Below are 21,223 nucleotides of genomic sequence, written 5' to 3'. Positions count from 1 at the left end.
CCAACCGCAATAAATTTATGAACTTTCTTTGGCTTGTTTTGATCATCATCATCAATATATTTATTGGACTTACAGCATTGCGTATGGCTGTTTATGCCTACTATATATGTTATTTCCATAAGATACAATTTACATAAAATCTACAAACAAATTTCAAATACACTCCTATCTATATCAAACCTTAGAAATATCAAACCATGTTATATCATTTTGTCTAAAAAAATGCAAGTAAAATATATTCAATTTGCATGCAAGAAGGAAGTCAAATTTATGGGAAATGATTACTGGTGATAAGCATTAACCATAAAGGTGAAGCAATACGTACAAAAGAAAGAGCATTGGGTTTAAAGTGACACGTCATTTGCGGCAGCGTATCCCATACTACAAATTGGCCATTGTTGTACCTTATGTAATGAATCCTGTAACAACGATGGATTTTCGAGTGGATTTTTTTTACTTCTATGAGTTTGCAATGCTTTCTGCATGCACATGGTTTTTGTTTACAGAAGGTCTCAGGGTTGGTGATTTGACCTTTAGTAATCATATTTTGTTTAAAATTAATTCATGAAAATCAATGTAATAGGTTAGCTTTCAATTTGTTAACTAACACACACTGTTCTCTAGATTTAATGTATTTGAAAGTAAAATATTTAAGGTTCTGTTGCAATCTGGTGATTTGAAATAGAAATTAGTGTAATGGGTATAAAACCAGTGGTTTTGGTTTTGAATTGTAACTAAAGAATGGGATGTTTCATTGTATTTTACCCCATCTATTTCATCATTCATTCTGATTGTTGTGATTAAGCAGAGGAATATAAGTGATGAAAATAAAAATTTACATTAATATACACTAATCCAAATTTATTTTGCTTTCTGAAAACTAACTAATTTCCAGTTGACAAGATTTTGCTGTATTGTAAAATTGCATGACAAGAGGATTTTTTTTTAAAACTTATATTTTCAAAATTTTATTGTATGGTTTATTTGATTTTGAAATTTGTTTTTTGATATATTTTCTTGTTTTATTCTATTTTTAAGGCTAAGTGATCAACTCTTAGCTGCTATTAGTGATCGTGCTTTCGGCAAACGAACTCGTTTTAGTCAAGACAGAGATTCAGATAGAGAAAAGGAACTGCATAATCGGTTGAGTGAAAGACAAGGGAAGAGTAGAGACCGGGATAGTAGCAGGGAAAGAGGCCACGACCGAGAACGCTCACGGGACGGCAAGTGGGAACGGTCCAGGGATGACGAGAAGGGCATTAAGGAGGGTGGAGACAGATGGAGAGAAGATAGCCGAAAGCAAGATCATCGCGACGAAAAGCATAGTGGTGATTGGGACAGGAGGGATTTACGTGATGAAACTAGATTCTTAGAGCAGGCTGCGGAAGCTGTGCTAGGCCAAGTAGACAAACCCACCTTGCTGGAGAGGCTGCGGAATTTGGCCAACGATGGTGTTCGAGATGAGAACAGGTAGGATTTTTTACTTTAATGGTGAGTTTTGTGCATGAGTTGATTGTGGTCCACTTCATCAGTCTTGGTGCACGTTTCTGTTTGTTCTTTACATCAAACATATGAACTTATAATAATAATTATTGTCAGTGTGTTGTTTTATGATGCCATTTATGCTTGAACTAATTAGTCTCAATCTTAAAGTACAAGATGTGCATTAAATTTAGTTTGGATGTCATGACATTCAATTTGGCAAACTTATACCCTTGGTGTGTTTTAATTTATTTTTTTTACCCACCATGGGCTTCCTTGGCAATGTATAAGTTTGACATCACTAAATTTTGTCCTCTCCAATGGTGTAGTGGTAATACCGTTGGCTTGTAATCAAGGCATCCTGGGTTCCAATACCCAGGGAAGGCATATGGTGTTTCGAATCCTACTTGCAATGTATTTCCAGACTTGATTAGCCTATTTGTGCATAAAGTGGACTTTAAACAAAAACTCAAACACTTTAAATTTTTCATTAAGATGTTAACCGTCAAGCTATTATGCATGTTTCAGCCAGCAGCCCAATGCCTGTACAGATGGTGGTACCACAGTATATTTGCATATCCCAGAGAACATGGCACCCATAGTATGTGACACGTCACTAGAAAGCAGTACGATGAAACATTATTGTACAGAGTGCAGTGGTAATATTTTGTTGAGTCAAATGGCATTCTACTGAGTGAACTGTCTTTGGGTATCAAAATAGTTGTTCTTTGGGAGAGAAATGCCAGAGAATGCCACAGGGAGCTGTTGGAAACTGTGAGGTGTAGTGTCCTGCCATATATGCACCTCTTTTGTTCTTGTAATGCTAATGTATAGTTTCAGAGTTGTAAACACATGTGGCATGGTGCTGCTATCTTTAGGAATGTTTTTCTCGGTTCTAGATCCCATACATGGAACACATGATCTGCATTGTTCGTACATTCCTCATTACAATACACTGCCCCCTTCCATTTGAATATTTCGGATTTTCATGCTGATTCCACATTCTCGCAAAAGAAAAAGAAAATTTAAAAAATGACATGACTTATGCCTGAACCCTCATATATGGCTGTAATATAGGCCTCCTTTCTCCAAAGCTAGTGAAAATACAAGGGCCGTACCGAAAGTAATGCAAAAGTGGTCATTACCTCTTTATTAACTGATGTAGATCGTTCAAATTGCACATGTAGTTGGAGTGACTCTTCCTCTATACAAACCAGCTACTCAACATAGTCTCCATTTAAAGTGATGTATTTGCGCCATCGTTGAACCCAACTCTAGAATCCTCTTTGGAAAGAGTCCTGTGTGCACTGCCTGACATCCACATAAAACTATGGAATGTGTATGGAGATGACACCATTGACAAGAGCAATGTGCACAGGTGGATGAAGAAGTTTACAGAAGGGGAAACAAGCATTGAAGACAAATTGCGTAGTGGGAGACCATCAACTGCGACCACTGACACGAATCGTCATCAAGTGGATGAGTTGATTGCACTTCATTCTCCTTGATTTCCTGGAATGCTGCTGTACCATCAACAGAGAGCGGTACATTGAGACACTCCATAAGCTTAGAGAAGCCATTAGGAGGAAGACACCACACAAGAATCTGAAAGCGATCCACATTCACCATGACAATTCGCGACCAGACACCTCTTTGGCAACAAATCAGGTGATCGGCAAAATGGGCTGGTCCGTGGTCCTCCATCCACGGTACAGCCAGATCTGGCACCCTCAGACTTCTACTTGGTTGGTCCCATGAAGAACAGTCTTCGGGGACGATTTGATGACAGGCGAGGTGAAAGGGGCTGTGAAGATGATTATATCGGACAGTGCACACCGGACTTTTTTCAAAGATTATTCTAGAGTTTGGTTCAACGATGGCGCAAATGCATCGCTTTAAATGGAGACTATGTTGAGTAGCTGGTTTGTATAGAGAAAGAGTCACTCCAACTACATGTGCAATTTGAACGATCTACATCAGTTAATAAAGGTTATGACCACTTTTGCATTACTTTCGGTATGACCCACGTATTTCCTTTATGCTAATTTAAACCTCTGCACTTGGGTTTTATGCATGTACACACAAACACACTTATGTCTTGGAGACTTGTTCCGTCTCCATCTTCAGGATAATGTGTTGTTATCTGGTCACATGTAGTTGTGTCAACCTAGGCTATCTCTACCACATTTCCGTTTGCTTCATTAATCTAATTTTAATTTGCCTTCATGCTATTAAAAAAGGTCTTCTTGACCAGATTGCTAGACAAGGTAGAGCCATAGTTGCTGCTCAATTTTCCTCCCAGACATCCCATGTTGGAGAGTCCAAGTACAGGTGCAGCAATAAAAAGTGCAATTTTGCAACACTCGTTGTAGCTAGTTGTGTCTGAGGCAAGATGTGAGTAACTTCATCTTGCACCCCCTGCTTCACCATTCAGTTATGATGGAGTCACAGCATGGGCACAGCACGCATTTGCTGTAAAAGCACAGTACCAAAACAACTAGGATATTCCTTTACCTGCCAGATCACCAGATCTGTCCGCGTGTAATTATTATCTTTGGGGGGTATTTGAAAGCAAAAATCTTCACTGAAATTAAAGATCGGATCCAAGAAGAGGTGTGTGTGTGGAATGATGTGGAGGTCATCATAGTAATGTTATTTTCAAATAAATCAAAATAGAAGGATTGTAGTTGTATTTTCTTGGTGTGTTCTCTTCAATGAATAAAGTAGTTCGTTCATTTTGTCTTAATCATGTATGTTTTGTTATGTATTATTTTGTCTTAATTGTGGAGTATTTAAAATTCATTGCTGCACCCGGTACTTAAGACTACATAACAATACACTGCCTTGAAGAGGAAGACAGAATGAGAGTCTGCAACATTGTTACATATAAATAAAACCAGATACAGTGGAAAAAGTTCAAACCATTCCTCATAAAGTAACAACCACTGATCAGTTACAAAGAAGTAAAACATTCAAAGATATAAATTTCGGTAATTAATTTGAAAATGGTGCTCCATATATATATACAGGAAAACCTCGTTAATACGAAGTTCAAGGGACCAAAAAATGTCAACTTCGTATTAAACGACTTCGAGTTATCCAAACTTTTCAAGATGGCGCCTGTTTTCAGGTGTAAATAAAGTAGAGTATAAATTAGCCCCACAAAGGATATTTTATACTTGGTGGTAGCTCAGAAAATAAGCTTTATATGTACTATATAATAATATTGTAAGTTTTAAAGGAAGTGTAAAAAATGTTACACAAAATGAGAACACGGAGCTTAACGCGGGGACACAAAGATTACAAGGAGTCGGTTAACACCATTTATCCTGCCTAGTTATACAACCGGTTATGCACGGGATGCATGTTGTGGCAAAAAGTCTTATAAAGAACGGTATTTTCTTTTAATTGTGCAAAGTTGTTGCTCTTCCACGAAATTCTTACAATTTTAGTTCATAAGAAACCCGTTTGCACCGAGACCTACGGAAAAGAAAACAATCTCGTTTATTGCAAGAAGTGAATCTTGACAGTAGTCACACGCGAGCAAGAGACGGGAGATAATCGGACAGAATGAATATTGGATTTTATCTACTAGAACATTGTCCCTTACAGGATTAACTGGTAAGAGAAGATTCTCTTGGGAGAGAACACAACCTTTCCCTGGCACAAAACAAAACAAAAAAATTGGGCCTGTAAATTTCATTCTGGTTCGGCTGTCTAAACCACATCGTAAAAAAAAGTCACGTATTCTTTCCTTCAGTTAACTTCATATTCGCCCCCCTCCCCTTTTTCAGGGAGCAGTCCAAACTCTTCCTCAATTTGCATTGTAATCAACTCTGAAAAAGTAAACACACAACTTGCGATGTTTGCACCCAATGTGTATCCTAAGACACATTAAACAGTGCCGCACTCGATAATCACTCTGGTTTGGATCCCACTTTAAACTGTATATTTAGTCCCGCTTAGTTCAGCAGTATAAAATGAACTAAAAACAAGTTTTACGAAACTTGCGTATTTTCAGATTAATCGACAATTTATTGTAGGTTTCAGGAGTATTCTGGAGGTCAAACACTCGCTCCGCCAAAACTTTTTCTCTCGTATTCCTACATTGAGCATTGCGGGTGTTTTTTTTTTTTTTTTTTTTTTTTTTTTAACAGCAGCACGCTAATGGTTCTGAAGAAAAGCGGGGATTATATGGCTTTGCGAGATTCAAAACAATGAAGCTTATTCCTTCGCACTGGATGAGTCATTGCAGTTATCAGCAAGCCAGAGCTTTCCAGACGCTAGACTAAACACTGGCGCCAGCTGCAGCGTAAACACAATGAGACCGGCTGGAAGTTACAGCAGCAGGTGGCAGAAGGGAAATCATCGGCATTTTAAAGATAACGCAGTTGTCGAAGACCGAACTTTTATCAGCAGTGTGAAAAATCACATTACCATGCACACCAGTGGCGGATAATGAGCTGTTGTAGGAGAAGGAAGGGGGTCACTTTTCTTTTACTTATCATGCGGTTTTTGTTCGTTTTAAAGAAGGTTTTCAGAACTGTTTGCTTTTTTTAGACGCCAAAGGAGCCGGTGTGCGCACACAAGCAAGAATATCGTAGCCGAAACAATTAGCAACGGACACCCCCCCCCCCCCCGGTTTGCTGATAGATAAAGGGGAGAAGTCACTCAGACAACAAAACACTGTTTTGGCAAATTTTATGACCGGCACAGTTGGGAAACGTATGAAGCGGGAAACTGGAGTTGCAACATACATAAGATCGATGTCAACTTTTGCGGGAAACCTAGATGACAACGCATTAAGCGGGTTTACGATCTTTAGTTGGCCTATGCGGCTTTGATTATCTGTAACAGTTTCCCTTTTTTTTTTTTTAATGAAGTTCTACAGGGCACAAAGAACACGCTTTTAATGAAAGTGGTTACCGGAAGTTGTCTGCTGCCAGGCCAAAAGTTGCTAGCTCACGGGAAATTGCTGTATCTCGAACTCAGAGCTACACAGATTGGTGAGACTTCCAGGCGCCACGCGTCTTGTATTTTGGAACATTCGTGTGATCTTATCTCGCATTTCTCATCTGGCACTGGTGAATATTTCCAAGGTGGCGCATTCAGCGGGGAAAGAGCTTGACCTCCCATGCACATTGACAAAGAATGTCAATGTCCAGCGGGCATTTCGGGCTGCTTCCCTCGAGTTGTCAGCAGCTCTTAGGACAAGGAAACATGTCACGGTCAAGTTAAAATAACGTCCAAGCTCTTTCCACATTCGATCTTCTCTTGTCGACTTACGCAGGTGTCTACTTCGAATTAAGCGAAACCAGTTTTGCGGAAGGGTCTTGTAAACAACTTCGTATTAAAAATTATCCGTATTTCGATTTATCCGTACTGAAATACATTATAAATCCTATCTTATCGGTTGGGGAATGGGAAGAACTTCGGATTAAAGGGTACTTCGTATTAACCAATATCGTATTAACGAGGTTTTCCTGTATATATAAAAAAAATCTTACAAAAAAAATTTTTGAAATTAGTAATACCTGTCCAACATAGGGTTGGTCAGCTCCCTTTCCTATTTAAACTTTTCAAAGTACCACCAAGGTACTCCTGTAAGTAGTCACTGCAAATTTTCCAAATGCCACCATTTAACTAGCCCTTAAGTTTTTTTATGACTCCTCAATTTTGAAAATAGTATGAAACTTGACATTCCTTGAAACTATTAACATGTTTTTGGGCACCCAATCAAAAACAATGACCAAATCAAAAAATGTTGCCTACAAAAGTTGTTTGAGGTTAAAAGGTCCATCAAATGAGTTGTCACTTTACCATTTTAATTTTTTGAGTTGCCCTCCTAGTGGGGCACCAAGTATGTTCAAACTTTGTGAAATGTTACTTGTAGGCAGTGTGTTTCTTTTTAGTTTGTATAGTTTCTGTATGGCAACGATCAGACTTAACTCAACATTAACCTTTTGAGTCCCAAGTATCTCGATCGAGATATCCTGTGTCAAGGTCGTAGTTTTTACGTTGTAACTTTTCTATTTTTGGCTAGAATTTCGATTTTTTTATATATTGTTCCTAACACATGTATTTAACAGAAATGTTTTTTTGCATTTTTTTTGTCTTCATGAAAATGGAGGGGAAAAGGCAGGAAAAAGGACTTCTCTTTTGCATCTCTTTTCAAGGTCAAATTTTTGCCGACAAAGGAAGACTGGCTTTGTTGTTCTAAAGCAATGCTTTTTCACTCCCTCCTGTTAACTGCATTTGAAGGAAGCTTGTTTATCAGTATCCGATGTCAAAAAGTTTTCCGTGAGGGCGCAAGCAGGGGGTGGGGGGATGGGAAGACTGGTTGTTGAATCTGCGTTGTGAGAATGGAATTTCGAAGCGCACTGAAGGAAACCTTTGTTTGTGAGCACAAATGTTCCACAAGGTTGAACATAGGTTACCCTGCATTGTCTAAAAATAGAATGTCAAGCAGCTGCAAGAATCGGCATTCATTTTTCACTGCGTTCTAGCTTTTCGTCAGTGAATGTTGTGCGTAGGTGTCGTTTTGTGCCCAAGTGCAAGGACATTTTTTGGGTGAAGTGACAATTTTTTAAAATAATTTTTGGGGGTTTTCTCCATTCCCCCTCCATATATATGCCAAATTTGCATAAATTTCGCATTTTGTGCATTTTGACATTTTGGGGGGGGGGCAAAGGGAAACACCATTTTTTTTTAAGAAAAGTATTTTTGAGGGGATTTCCCTCCTTTCCCCCTCCATATGTACGCCGACTGTGCATAAATTATATATCGTCTGAATCTGTGATTCATTCTGCGTACAACGGTATATCTTTCATATCTCTAGGGCATTTAGTTTCTGAGCTATAGTCATTTCAAGGGACCCCTGCATTTTGAAGCTTGAATCAGTGGCGTGCCGACCATTCCTTTTGGGGGTACAACTCAAGTTACATTGGTCATACGACAATGATGCAAATATTTTTCTGTTTCTTACATGCCAGCGATAATTTCTATGTGCATTTTGAACTTTTCATATCCTTTTGGGGGGGGGGGGTGAGAAACCCCATTTTTTTTAAAAAAAGTATTTTCAGGAGATTTCCCCCCTTCCCCCTCCATATGTATGCCAAATGTGCATAAATTATATATCGTCTGAATCTGTGATTCATTCTGCGTACAACGGTATATCGGTCATATCTCCAGGGCAAATAGTCTCTGAGCTAAAGTCCTTTCAAGGTACCACTGCATTTTGAAGCTTGAATCAGTGGCGTGCCGACCATTCGTTTTGGGGGTACAACTCAAGTTACATTGGTCATATGATAATAATGCAAATATTTTTGTGCTCCTTACATGTCAGCGATCATTTCCATGTGCATGTCGACACTGTCATGTACTTTTTTCTTGAAAGGGGGGGAACCAATTTTTTTTTTCCGAAATTTTGGAATTTTGAGAGTTAGCCCCCTCCCCCCCACCACATATATGCCGAATTTGCATAAATTTCATATAGTCTGAATCTCTGGTCTCCGATTTAGTCTCCGATCTACACTCATTTAATTGAAACTCTGCATTTTGCTCAAAATCTGCTTGGGACCGAGAGGCTTACATGTGAAAATGGCCTTGGGACTCAAAAGGTTAAAGGAAAAAGTATTCATCTTTGAAATAACGGAAATTTATGTGATAAACCTTCAATTGTACACGCTCGCACACACACACACACACACACACACACACACGCACGCACACGCACGCACTCACTCACTCTCACTCACTCGCATGCATGCACTAACTCACACGCATGCACTCACTCACTCACTCGCATGCATGCACTCACTCACACGCATGCACTCACACTCGCATGCATGCATGCACTCACTCACTCACTCACTCACTCTCACTCACTCACTCACTCTTTCTCTCTCTTTTTTCTGTGTGTGGGAGTGAGAGGGAGGGAGGGATAAAGATAGTAAGATTGCATGTGTGTGAGAGTGACTGTTAGAGTGTTTCTCTATTTCAGAGTTCACACATTCATATGTTTTGTTGGATTGCTGACCACAGAAGAATTGAAGTATTTACAGCTGTGTATATGTACACTTTAATAAATGGTGTGATATACTTTGTTTTCAGAGAGCCATCTCATGGACAAGATGGGAGGCCACTGAGGGGTGAAAGAGGCCATGGTTCTAGCCATGATGAGGCTTTGGAGGCTTCAGAGGGCAATGTGCCTCATCCGATGCTAGATGGTGCTGCTGCATCCGCTGTTATTGGAGACAGAAACTTTTCTGGTCCTTCAGATGGACTTGTACCTGGTTTACGTTTCCTTGGACCAAGGGGTCCATTACCACCAGGTAATTATTAGTGTCTACTCTAGGATTATGTACAGAAATAAAGTAGAAATGAATGTTAAATGGACAGATTAGAATTATGAAAAGATGAAAATTGTTAAGCATGCCAACTGGCCTGGACATAGGTGTACTGGTAACTGTCCCTTCTTCAGTTTCGTCCAATCGTTACTCATCTTAATTTTTGCAAATACGAGGTTTGTCCAAAGAGAAACAGAACTTTTTCAAAATAAATGTATTTACCTTGTACCCAGCTTAATCGGATTTATCACCTTGAAAGTAGTGTCTGCTGCTAATACAACTTGCAGGCTCTAGAGCGAATTTTCCTTAATCTCTTCTATGGATTGGATGTGGCATCCTTTTAGGGTGGATTTTAACCTTGGAAGCAAAAAATAAATCCATGGGTGCAAAATCAGGTGCACAGGAAGCTATCAACCTGATTTGCTCGGTTCAAAAGATGTCAACATGTGTTTGTTTTTGTTAATCTGTCAACAACTGTGGAACAAATTTGGCAGCAACCTGATGCATGTTGAGTTTTCTTCCCAAATTGTATTGTGTTCAATGGATGTTCTGCCTGCTCTGAACCGCTCAAACCACTCATAACATTGTGTCCTGCTCATACAGTCCTCCCTATATATGCTTCTTGCAACATTTTGAGCATTTCTGTAAACGTCTTGTCCAATTTGAAACAAAATATGATGCGCAGGCGTTGCTCTTCGAGTATCAGAAAATCGCTGCAGTTTGTAACACAACTTCACTTAACTGCTCACAGGATGAAAAGTAAACAATGTAGACTGGTGCACTCAACGGTGTAGTACTTTAGAAGGATCCCTCTATGTTGCGCTAGTAAGTTGACCAACGTGGATTGTTCTATTGGTGGGCAAATTTGAAAGTTTGGTTTCCTTCTGAACAAGCCTCGTACCATAAAGAGGTGTAAGAGCTATTTAAAATATGAAAACGAAAATAGTATTGATGAACTGGTTCAGCATAACATTACAAATATTTATTTGTATACTCCCAAATTTTCTTAGTCACTCTGAAATTTACTAGAGAATAGATTGTTTATGATAGTCTTAAGCTTCATGTCCTTTTGACACGCTAAATCGTTGTATTAGTGAAAAAAGCATATACAATGCATGGTCTTGAAAAATCATAACACAGTTGCTTGTACATCCTGGACTGTTACATCTTCAGCTCTCGCAACTTACTCATTGTTCTATGTAATTGATCCATGAGCGATCAATTTATTTAATTTTTTCCCCCTTCTTTCAGGTGCTCATATGTTTGGACCACGAGGACCAGGTCCAAATAATTTTAGATTGCCTCCCCCTGATGGATTTCACCCAGGAGGTGCAAATAATTTTCGAGGTGCTGTACCTGATAGCTTTAGAGCCCTTGGACCTGGGCAGGGTCCCGAGGGCTTTCCTGGACCAGGTTCGAGAGGTTTTCGTCCACCTGGGCCTGGCTTCGATAAATTTGGGCCTGGAGGGTCTCGAGGTCCATCAGGCGATGGTTTCCGACCTGCTGGGCGAGGTCCTGAGTTTGGTCTTCCAGGACATAATCCTGAAAACTTTCGAGCACCTGGGACAGAACCGTTTGATTCACGTGGTCCTCCTCACGACAGTTTTGACTCGCATGGACCACGACACGAAGGTTTTGAAGGTAGAGTCCCCGGCCCGGATGACTTTGATTCCCAAATGTCGGGTGGTGACAGATTTGACCCACATCTGGCAGAGCACGAGTTCAATTTACGAGTTCACGAAGGGTTTGATAGGGGACCCAGGCCGGATGGCTTTGATCCGAGGATGGCCCAGCAAGAGAATTTTGATCCACGTATTATGGATCGACGATGTGCAGGTCCTGATAATTTCGACATGCGTGGCCCTGGTCATGATATCAGAGGCCCTGGAATGGATGGTTTTGAGCCTCATCCTATGTTTGGTCCACACAGAGATGGATTTGGTCCGAGAGGACCACTTGGACCTAGAGGACCAATGGGACCTGAAGCATTTGGACCAAGAGGCATGATGGAGCATTTGCCAGGTAAGTCCTGTTTTCCTTTTGTAATTTGGTGTTGGGTTTACTTGTTCCATTGGATCAGGAAGGACATTTTAGAAGATTACCTGATTGAATCTCTCCCTTGGAAGTTTTCATTCAAGAGACGTGTTTGGCCTACAATTATTACTGTAGCGATATTTGTGACTAAACCATATACAATGGAACCCTGATTTTCTGTTCCTGTATTATACATGTTCCCGCTTGATACCTTCAGCCATCCAGGTTCCGGCCAAAGGCCATGTTAAGTAATAGGACATTCACCTCAGTTACTTACTCCTGTTTCCGTCTCTATACATTTTTCAAGCTGTGCAGATGTCATAAATTGCGAGAAAGTTGTTCTGTTTGTCATGCGAATTCTTCGCTCTTTCTGTTCCTTACTCTTGCAACAGTGTCATTCACCATATGACTTTGAACTTCCAGTGGTTAGACTTTTCATGCGAGAGGAGGAAGTGATTGCAAGTGGTTAACACCATTCTGATCTTAGAAGAAATTGAACCATCACTCTCTGACTATGAGCGCAGCACTCACCCTAGGATATACAGTGGAACTCTGATTTGACGTTTTTCAGGGGTCTGTAAATAAAAAACGTAAAAAGCGGGAAAGCATGGGGAGGGGTGAAACTCAAGTGTCAGTAAGAAACGACTTCACAATCGACTTTTAGGGGTTATATTCTGTCAAAAATAATTCAACAATGATAAAGAAGTATGATTATGAATTTCTAAGTGGAAAAAAAGCAAGACCTGTTGAGAAAATCAATGGCGGATTATAACGTGACCCACTTTCGAGTTTAGGGACTGTGGATGACTGCTTCTATCTGCCGTCTATTAGGTTCAGTTTATGCTTCTGATTGTGTGGGATCTTCATTTACTCTGTAAACTGGTAATTAGTTGCTAGTTTTAGAAGTATCGGGTAATTGGAGGGGGGTGATAATTTATAGTTGGACGTCAACCATCTTTATATATGGTAATCAAAGTGTCTTGGATTCAGTTCACAGTGGGGACATGTAGAATGATTCAGATCCCACTTTAGCTTTATGTGTGTCCAGTCCCGATCAACCCAACATCATAAAGTGAACTGAAAACAAGCTTTGTGAAAGGTACACATTTTTTGACGTCACAATATGGTTGGGGAGGAGTGTTACATATATTTTTTCCATAGCCCTCATTTTGCATCTTTTTGTGCCTTTGACATTCTTGTTTTTTTGTTGTTTTTTTTTTAGAAATACTGGGCCAAAGAGGGGTTATGACCCCCCACCAACCCTTCCCATGGGCATGCCACTTATTGTTTAATATTTAGCGATTTATTTTCATCACGTGAATGGGGTATGTGGGAGATAATGTGACCAGCACCATGCTCTGGCCACCTTTACCCTCCCTATTCTTCGATCTCGGCCAATTTGGAGGTGATGTGATCATCACCATGCTTGGGCAGCCTTTATCCCCCAGGTTTGCCACAAGGTACCTATTTATTTGAGGCTAGGTGAGCTCCAGAGCCACTTTATGAGGCATCTTAGATCACCCACCCCGGGAATTGAACCCAGGTTTCCAGTGTGGCAGTCATACGCTCTACTGACTAGGCGACCACAGCTCCCCAGCGAATGAGAAAAAGTAAATAAATATATGCTCTTTTGGCCCAAATAAGGATTTTAATGGTATTTAGATGTGCACAAAATTTTACTGCTCCTAGAGAATATTGCCAAACCCCTCGTTTATCCACTCATTTTTCCCGACTTCGTCACTGTGCAATATGCGAGTCACATAATCTGCATAATAGAAACTATTCTCTGTCCCACGGAGAATAATTTATGTGTCCGAACTTGCCCCCCCCCCCACCTCCTCCAAGCAATTGATTTGACAATAATATTTTTCCATCAGCGAGTAAAATATCGCTCATCTATCCATATAAAAAAGAATCACTTTAGCTTCAGCTTCATTCTGATGACCAAATGACAGCATTTGTGAAAAAACTTCAGATTAAAAATAATTTACAGTGAAATATAGACTAGATCCAATCGTATTTCCTTGGGAATCTAAAAGACTTTCCATTAAAGAAGAAGTGCAGTTCTTATTCAGTATCGGCTAGCGGAGGTTGGAACACCCTTATTTTTTTTCTATTCCAACGCTGCAGACAAGAAGAAAGGAAAATTCTTCACAAACAAGCTCCCTTCTCGCTTTTCTTTCTCGTTCCGTCAACTAGGAAGGATTCTGTAAATCTGTGTGGGCCAAGAATTGAATGGTGATAGTCCTGTTGTCAATTTTCCACTCGTGAGTGAGGAGGGCAACTTTCGTTTTGTCCAAATTCTAAGGCAGGCACCATTTAGCGAGAATCGGTTTGGCAAGAGTGCGCTTGTTGATCCTGAGGCAGAAGAATCGGACCATTGTGTCTTTACCGGGAATGCAAGAAGTGCTGTTTTCCCTTCCTGTCCGTCAAGGAAGGTGCGACAAATGCAAGCTGCCAAATTTTAAGACATTGTCACGGCTCGGAAAACGTATAAAGCGGGAAACGGGAATTAACTAGAGCGAACGTAAGATCGAGGTGAACGTCCTATTATTTAACATGACCTTTTGGCGGGGCCTGACTGGATGAACATATTAAGCGGGAAAATGTAAAATCGGGGTTGGACTGTAATCCTAAGTTTTTCAGGTCGATCATGGTATCACTTTGTGGTCTTGTGCAGCTGTCTTTTGTAATGTCTGTGGCCAAAGGATATCAGCTGTAGGTCATAGCACTGCTCTCATTCTGTGTAGATATGTTATTTTGAGGACAGTCCATGTTTTGTGAGCTCCACGCTCACACGTATACCAAACACACAACCATTTTTTTCAATTACCATTCCCATCGAATTCATGTTTTTCACTGTTTTCTGTTTAGATTCTTTGGTGATTATTTTGTTATTGGTCTCCATTCACTTATTACTGCTAATATTTTCCGCTAAATAAACTTTGAAATGCGATATTTGGCACGAATGAAGAACACATCCAAGCATGGTTTGCTGAACCAAGTGGTGAATAAATATAAGACCAAGCATATTTTTTGACTACGGTTGATTCTCAGGGCCATAAGATACTGTTGAACATTGAATAGTGATCATGATAGCAACAGGAATTAATCTCCCCATGAAGATGAATTACTGGTTCCTTCTCCTCATGTGAAATGTACATAACCATTGTCAACAAGTAATAAATTATGAATTTTATTACTAATGTTATGCAATATCATATAACGTTATCGGTAATACTGCAATACAATAAAGTATTTGTTATTATATAATAAATAAGAAAACTTTCAATTACAAAAAGTGATATATATGTCACGAAAATATTTATATTTTTTTAAAATATGATTGAATGTAAAAAAATATTAGAAAAAAAGACTGAAAACAATGAAATCCATGTGGGAGTGCCACACTCACTGCATACCAACCGCATTACTCTGGAACACGTATACCAATGGAGGGTTTAAAAAATGCTGGCACAAAGGTGTAAACACTTCAAACTGCTGTAAGGGTTTTTGTTGTCTCTTTTGATGAGAAACCTGGATCACGAATGCATTATCCTACCTACTTACAAATTCTTCATTGCTTAAAGTTACATTTTATATTTTGGTGTTGCTATTTTGATTGTCAGCAGTTTATTTGGAATGTGTACTTGGAGGGAGGTGGTTGTACTAAATTTATGCCACTTTTCAGCTCAATGATTTCCACTACTACAATGCCTGAAGATGATGATAATTTTAAGCAATTCAAAGTAATTTTAATATAGATAACCCCATTGTATTAATTTAGGTTTCACGGGGTTTATTGGTTACGATCCCTAATAAAAAGAAAGGCCTTGCGTGGGAAACCCTCTGTCTGCCATCCCCTCCAAAAATATCAGGAACTAAAAAACCAACGTCCTGGCCTCACCCCCATCTCTCCAAAATCGGCTACAAACAGTATGCTGATGACTCCATCCTTCATAAGCAGGAAGAATAACAAGTTCAAGACCAATGTATAAAGGAAACCCAACTCTGGATCACAGCATATTGAAAAATTTTCTGGCCACTCTGCTCGGCAAAGAAATATTTGGATCAACTTCTTACAGAGAGCCATCCATCAACCTTACCTTGGAACATGAAGACCTGCAGTCTGAATTTGACTGCATCATCTCCCTAGGCATCAACAATGGGTACAACGGACAGGAACTCCTCTGCCTCCTGGATGCAACAAAAAGACAAATAAACCAGCCATGCAACCAGAATGAAAAAAAAGAAGAAAAATGGATATCAGTCTCCCCCACACTGTGGTAACCCAAAGAATGCAGAAAGTTCTGACTAGGCACAGTTTCAAGATAGCAGACCAGTCCCCCCACCCCCTTTCCTGTCTTCCATAGCCTCCCACCTAACCCACTTCAAGCCATACTACACCAACCCCAATGCAAGAAGTGGCATCTACATGGTCACCTGCACCTGCAGAAGCAAGTACGTTGATATGACGAAATGCTGGCTGGAAGATGGGCTCAAAGAGCATGATGCGGATCACCAGATTGGAAGAAGAAGAACGGGCCTTGCCTGCTACCTCATCAATGAGAACCACAGCATAAACTATGCCAAAGTAATTATGAAAGCGAGATCCACGTTAGAAACACTGTCAAAGGAAACATAGTTAATAGTGACCACTCCTGCCAACCTCAACACCAACCCTGGGGCTCTCAATAAAACCTGGCTTCCTGCCATCAGAAATATACGTACTGGACCAACCCATTCTCCCCATGCACCAACCTCAAAAAACCAAGCACAAACCATAAGCACCTGTGAAAAAGCCCACCTTTTTATGCAAGTGAAAATGAATGCCACTCCACGGAGGCAGATGATGAGACTGGGAACCCGCACTGCCAAATTCCCAATGGGCGGCTGAAGAAGGATGTACCATGCCCATTCTAGACGAGCAGGAAGTGCCACTGCGAATGCCAGTGGGAGAAAAAGGAACACCATCACCTGCAGCAAGATAGTACATGCCTGACGAAGCTACCAGACAGGTGGTGAAATCGATCGTGAAGAAAAACCGTACAAAATGTACCGTGAACTTGTAACTTAGTTCCAGAATTGTTTGAATGTTTAAACAGTAAGTTTATGTCATGTAGTTGTTTTTTTTTTTTCAGAATCTTGCATATGGATTGACTTCAATGGTTAAATTAGATAACATTGTCCTCATCCAGTAATTTGATATTGGTCAATCTTATGGTATTAGTTCTAGATCAACCCTACCTTTTATATGTTGGAGGGAGTTGTATGCAGATTTACAAATCGTCTGTGAATCAACAGTTAATGTTGAACAAAGTTGACTTGATGAACATTTTGGAGAAGATTAAACAATAGGAATTAACTTGCTCATTGTTGTACTAGTTTTGAACATACAATGATCAATCTCTGCATCTTTCTTTTGACTTCATTAAGCATGAGCAAAAGACTTGAAAAGCTTTCCTGGCGACGAATGATGAACAGATTCTCTCGGGCTATCGACCAGGTGAGTTGTGGAAATTATTGATTGAAGTAATCATTTCCACAACTCACCTGGTCGATAGCCCGAGAGAATCTGTTCAATGAATCAACTAGTTTCACATAGATCTGTTTTCAAGGTAATGTAGGTGGTGGAAATGTAGTGGGGATAGTTAGAGCTGGTCTTTACATCCTTCTGTGCATGAATAACAAAGATACATATTATATTAATAAGATGTATGTGCATGAATTTCACAAACTAACTTGTAGTTATGCATGTATATAGTTTACAATTTTTGAATTGAGAATTATTGGGGTGGCTTCTTGAAAGAGCTGATTTTTCTCTCCCTTTGTTGCCATTGCCATTGTTGGCTTTGTAATCTCATGAAGAAATGGAGTGGTTGAAACATATATTGTTACACAGTGACAAAATGGAGGAATTTTAGAGGGTTTTTTTTCCTCTTTTAGTGGTGTGGAAATGCCATTGAATGATAGGAATGGGACTGATTTATCACAAGTTCATATGCATATTGGTAAAATTGCTGAGAATTTTACCAGCCCATTATTTGATCGTACAATTCTTAATTTTTTTATTGTTCTTGTGAGTACAAAGGTATAATTCATGTTTCCATGTTTTGTACAGTAAATGTCTAAATGCACAGTTTAATTTTTCTAATACAAAACTCATTGCAGCCATGTGATGCACTTTACATGCATTAATTAAGGTGCTAGAAGATCCCTCCCAGGTCTTCATTTAACCCTTAAATGATGTGATGTGTGTGTCCCATTTAGATGAAGTTGCTAAGACCGAGATGTGACTAGGGATGGATGATATTGTGATATATCTTCAAGAAAATGTCATCATAGATGATACAATGCAATATTTATTCCATATCGTGATATCGGCGATATATCGTCTCCACGATATATACCGCCAAATATTGTGATGATAGGGCCAACATGATATATATTGCCAAATATTGTGACAATATATCACTAAAATATCATGATGATATATCACCGACATGATATATATTCATGATGGTTGCGGTAAACGCAGTTTAAAATTACTTACGTGAAATTTAGAAAATTTCGCACTTCCGCATTGCACAATTTAATGGTTAAATGCTATTAATTTCGAAGATCCACTGTCTTCATTCGGGATCTTCGAAGTTAATAGGATTTAACCCTTAAATTGTGCAACGATGAAGTGTCAAATGTTCTAAATTTCACGTAAGTAATGATATATATTGCCAAATATTGTGACGATATATCGCTGACACGATATATATCATCTAGTTGATATTGCCTGGATGATATTTTTTCAATATCGCAATATATCGTCTGGACATTATATCACCCAACACTAGATGTGACCCACATCACATTTGGGTTTCTTCACTCTTGGAGTATACCATGACTGGTAATGTTCGGAGATCCATGTTTTGGGTGCTACACCAGCCTTGAGGCATCCTATTAGTAATTAGTAAACCTCGGATTTTTAGGATCTAAAACGTGTGCTTTTAGATTCCTAAAATAGGCTCTAAAAATCTGAAAATAGGTTCTAAAAACCTTAAATTAGGCTCGAAAAATCCTGAAATAGGTTGCATAAAAACTTAATTTGGTACAAAATTCCTGAAAAATACAGATTAGATACAATTGTTAAAACAAAATTTCAGAAGAATCGTAATAACCAAATATTAATTTTCTCAACAAATTTTCATTCCTTTATATCATTTTCAAAATTACAAATTATTTAATTCTGCACTTGTGCTGATAGAAAAATGTTACTTGTTTATATGAAAAATGAATTATGTATGTATAATTTGCTGCACAATATCAGGGTGGCTACTCATTTCGAATTCCGGGAATTACATGTGAATTATTGGCACCGGAAATTATGTGTGAATTATTGGATCTTGAAATTATTCATGAATTTTGGCAAGACATGAAATAACATATAAGCAGATGTTTTCTCTATTCCATTTTTTTCTCCGTAGACGTGAAAAATTGCAACTTTTATTAATCCATATCCCATTAAATTTAAACATGTTTATAAATGCCCTGAGGCAAGTTTCTCTCAGTTTAGCTTTTATTGTATTCATTTTCTGAGGATGAAAAATAAAGCTACACAGAAAATAAAACAAAATTTTCTCAATCCATTTACTTTGTTAGTGTCTTTTACAGAACAATCTATCTGACAAACGGAAGATTACTACAAAATAATATATCTTGAAGTTGATTAGGTAATTTTTTTGTTACATTGGAATCATACAAACCCTTCACATTGTTAATATTTTTGTGTGTGGAAAAGAGGGTGAGAGTCGGTAATACGTAAGGTTGGAATAGAGAAAACACATACTTGTATCCTTGAATTTTTGGAAAGTTCATCTTGAAAACCAGGAATTATACTTGAATTTTATCATGGTCCGAGTGACCACCATTAATCTTGTTGCGTTATCCACACTCAAACTCCACCTTTTGTCTGTGAGGTTCATTTCATGTGCTGAAAATTATCTTTCAACAGAAACATAGTCAGTAGTGCTAATTTGAATGCTGAAATATTACTTCGCAAGGCGTGAATGCCAAAAAGAGCCAAACTGACGCGAAAGTGAGCAAGGCCACACAGTTTGCACTTGGGACTGTGCAGGCAGAGGAGATGATTGGGTGCCGAAACTGAGAATGGGGAGGAGGGGTCGGGGCAGGCAAGGACAGTTTTATCTTAGTAAGCAAGGCTTAGCATTAAGAGTCTATAGTGCAGGGGTAATAAGTAGGGGAGAACCGTCCCCTTTCGCTGCCCCTGTCTGCAGGTAATAGTGACGTCAGACATTTTTGCTTTGTTTAAAGCTTTGATAAACATCATATACTTGAAGGGAGGGAAATCGACAGAAAACTGATGTTTCAAACATGCCAGTCATTGAATTATTTCGCCACCAAACCTAGTAAATATAAAAATCCTGTAAAATGTAAAAAAAATATATAAAAACCTAAAAAAAAGGTTTAATTTAGGCACATAAATCTAAAATAGGTTCTAACAAGCAAAATAGGTTATTTTAGGCACTATAAAACTTAGTCAGTTGTTGCGTTTTCTTATGAAACGCCGATATAACTTGTTATTTCTTATTCACCTGCAATAGGTTAAAAACCTAAAATCCGAGGTCTAGTAATTAGTAACAATTAATTTGAATCTAAGATTTTTTTTTTACTTTCGTTCGTCTACTTGATAACGAAAATTACATTTTCGATCATAGGCTTATAACTCCATCTGTATTGAGGAAGACGAGGTATAATTTGTAACACTATCATACATAGTTTCCAAGATACACATTTTTTTATGAAAACCTTGATATAATCTTAAATAGTTCCCACCAAGAAAAAGCCTGGCTTTTACATTACAATATATTTTTTTTTACTCTGAATGTATCGACAGCAAGTGTGCAATTCTTGCCACGTAAATGGAACATATACTGGAAATATGCAGGTACCGTTTTGAATTTGCCTACGTGGGGGCGTGATGAACTTCAAATTTCGTAACAAAATGAAGTTGTTTTTTTTGTTTTTTTTTACTTTCATCTTCTACTTGATAAATGAAAATTTGGTTTCTTCGACCATATTTCTTCCACAATCTTTAACTTTCTGCTGAAAACACACTTGTCCTTCAGGCTTTATGGTCTAAAATGGGTCTCACCATTTAAGGGTTAACATTGGTAGTTTGTGTTGAATCTGCATAATATTTGTTATCAGCATGGTTAAATTTTATGTCAGTACTGTATCGATCAAAATTTCATATTCATAAATAACAGATTAAAATTCACATCCGGTTGAAACCGTGTTACCAGCCTCACTCAATAACAAATATGTTCAGAAAAGAAATACAATTT

At 38.7% G+C, this 21,223-nt stretch overlaps 1 protein-coding gene across 7 annotated transcripts in view; it reads left to right on the top strand.

Moving 5' to 3' along the window:
- LOC145994882 (uncharacterized) overlaps positions 1-21,223 on the top strand; it is a 90,544-nt gene that overhangs the window by 54,119 nt on the left and 15,202 nt on the right. For all 7 annotated transcript variants that reach the window (XM_083131331.1, XM_083131328.1, XM_083131326.1 and 4 more), the window contains exons 16-18: positions 1,039-1,470; positions 9,595-9,815; positions 11,082-11,852. In XM_083131331.1, the coding sequence (XP_082987457.1) occupies positions 1,039-1,470; positions 9,595-9,815; positions 11,082-11,852 (1,424 nt within the window). The remainder of the gene's footprint in view (positions 1-1,038; positions 1,471-9,594; positions 9,816-11,081; positions 11,853-21,223) is intronic.

This window comes from Lepisma saccharinum, chromosome 11 (assembly GCF_977018435.1).
Source record: "Lepisma saccharinum chromosome 11, izLepSacc3.1, whole genome shotgun sequence".
Classification (NCBI taxonomy): Eukaryota; Metazoa; Arthropoda; class Insecta; order Zygentoma; family Lepismatidae; genus Lepisma; species Lepisma saccharinum.
The sequence above is the reverse complement of the archived record's forward strand: the minus strand, read 5'-3'. Positions and strand labels throughout refer to the sequence as shown.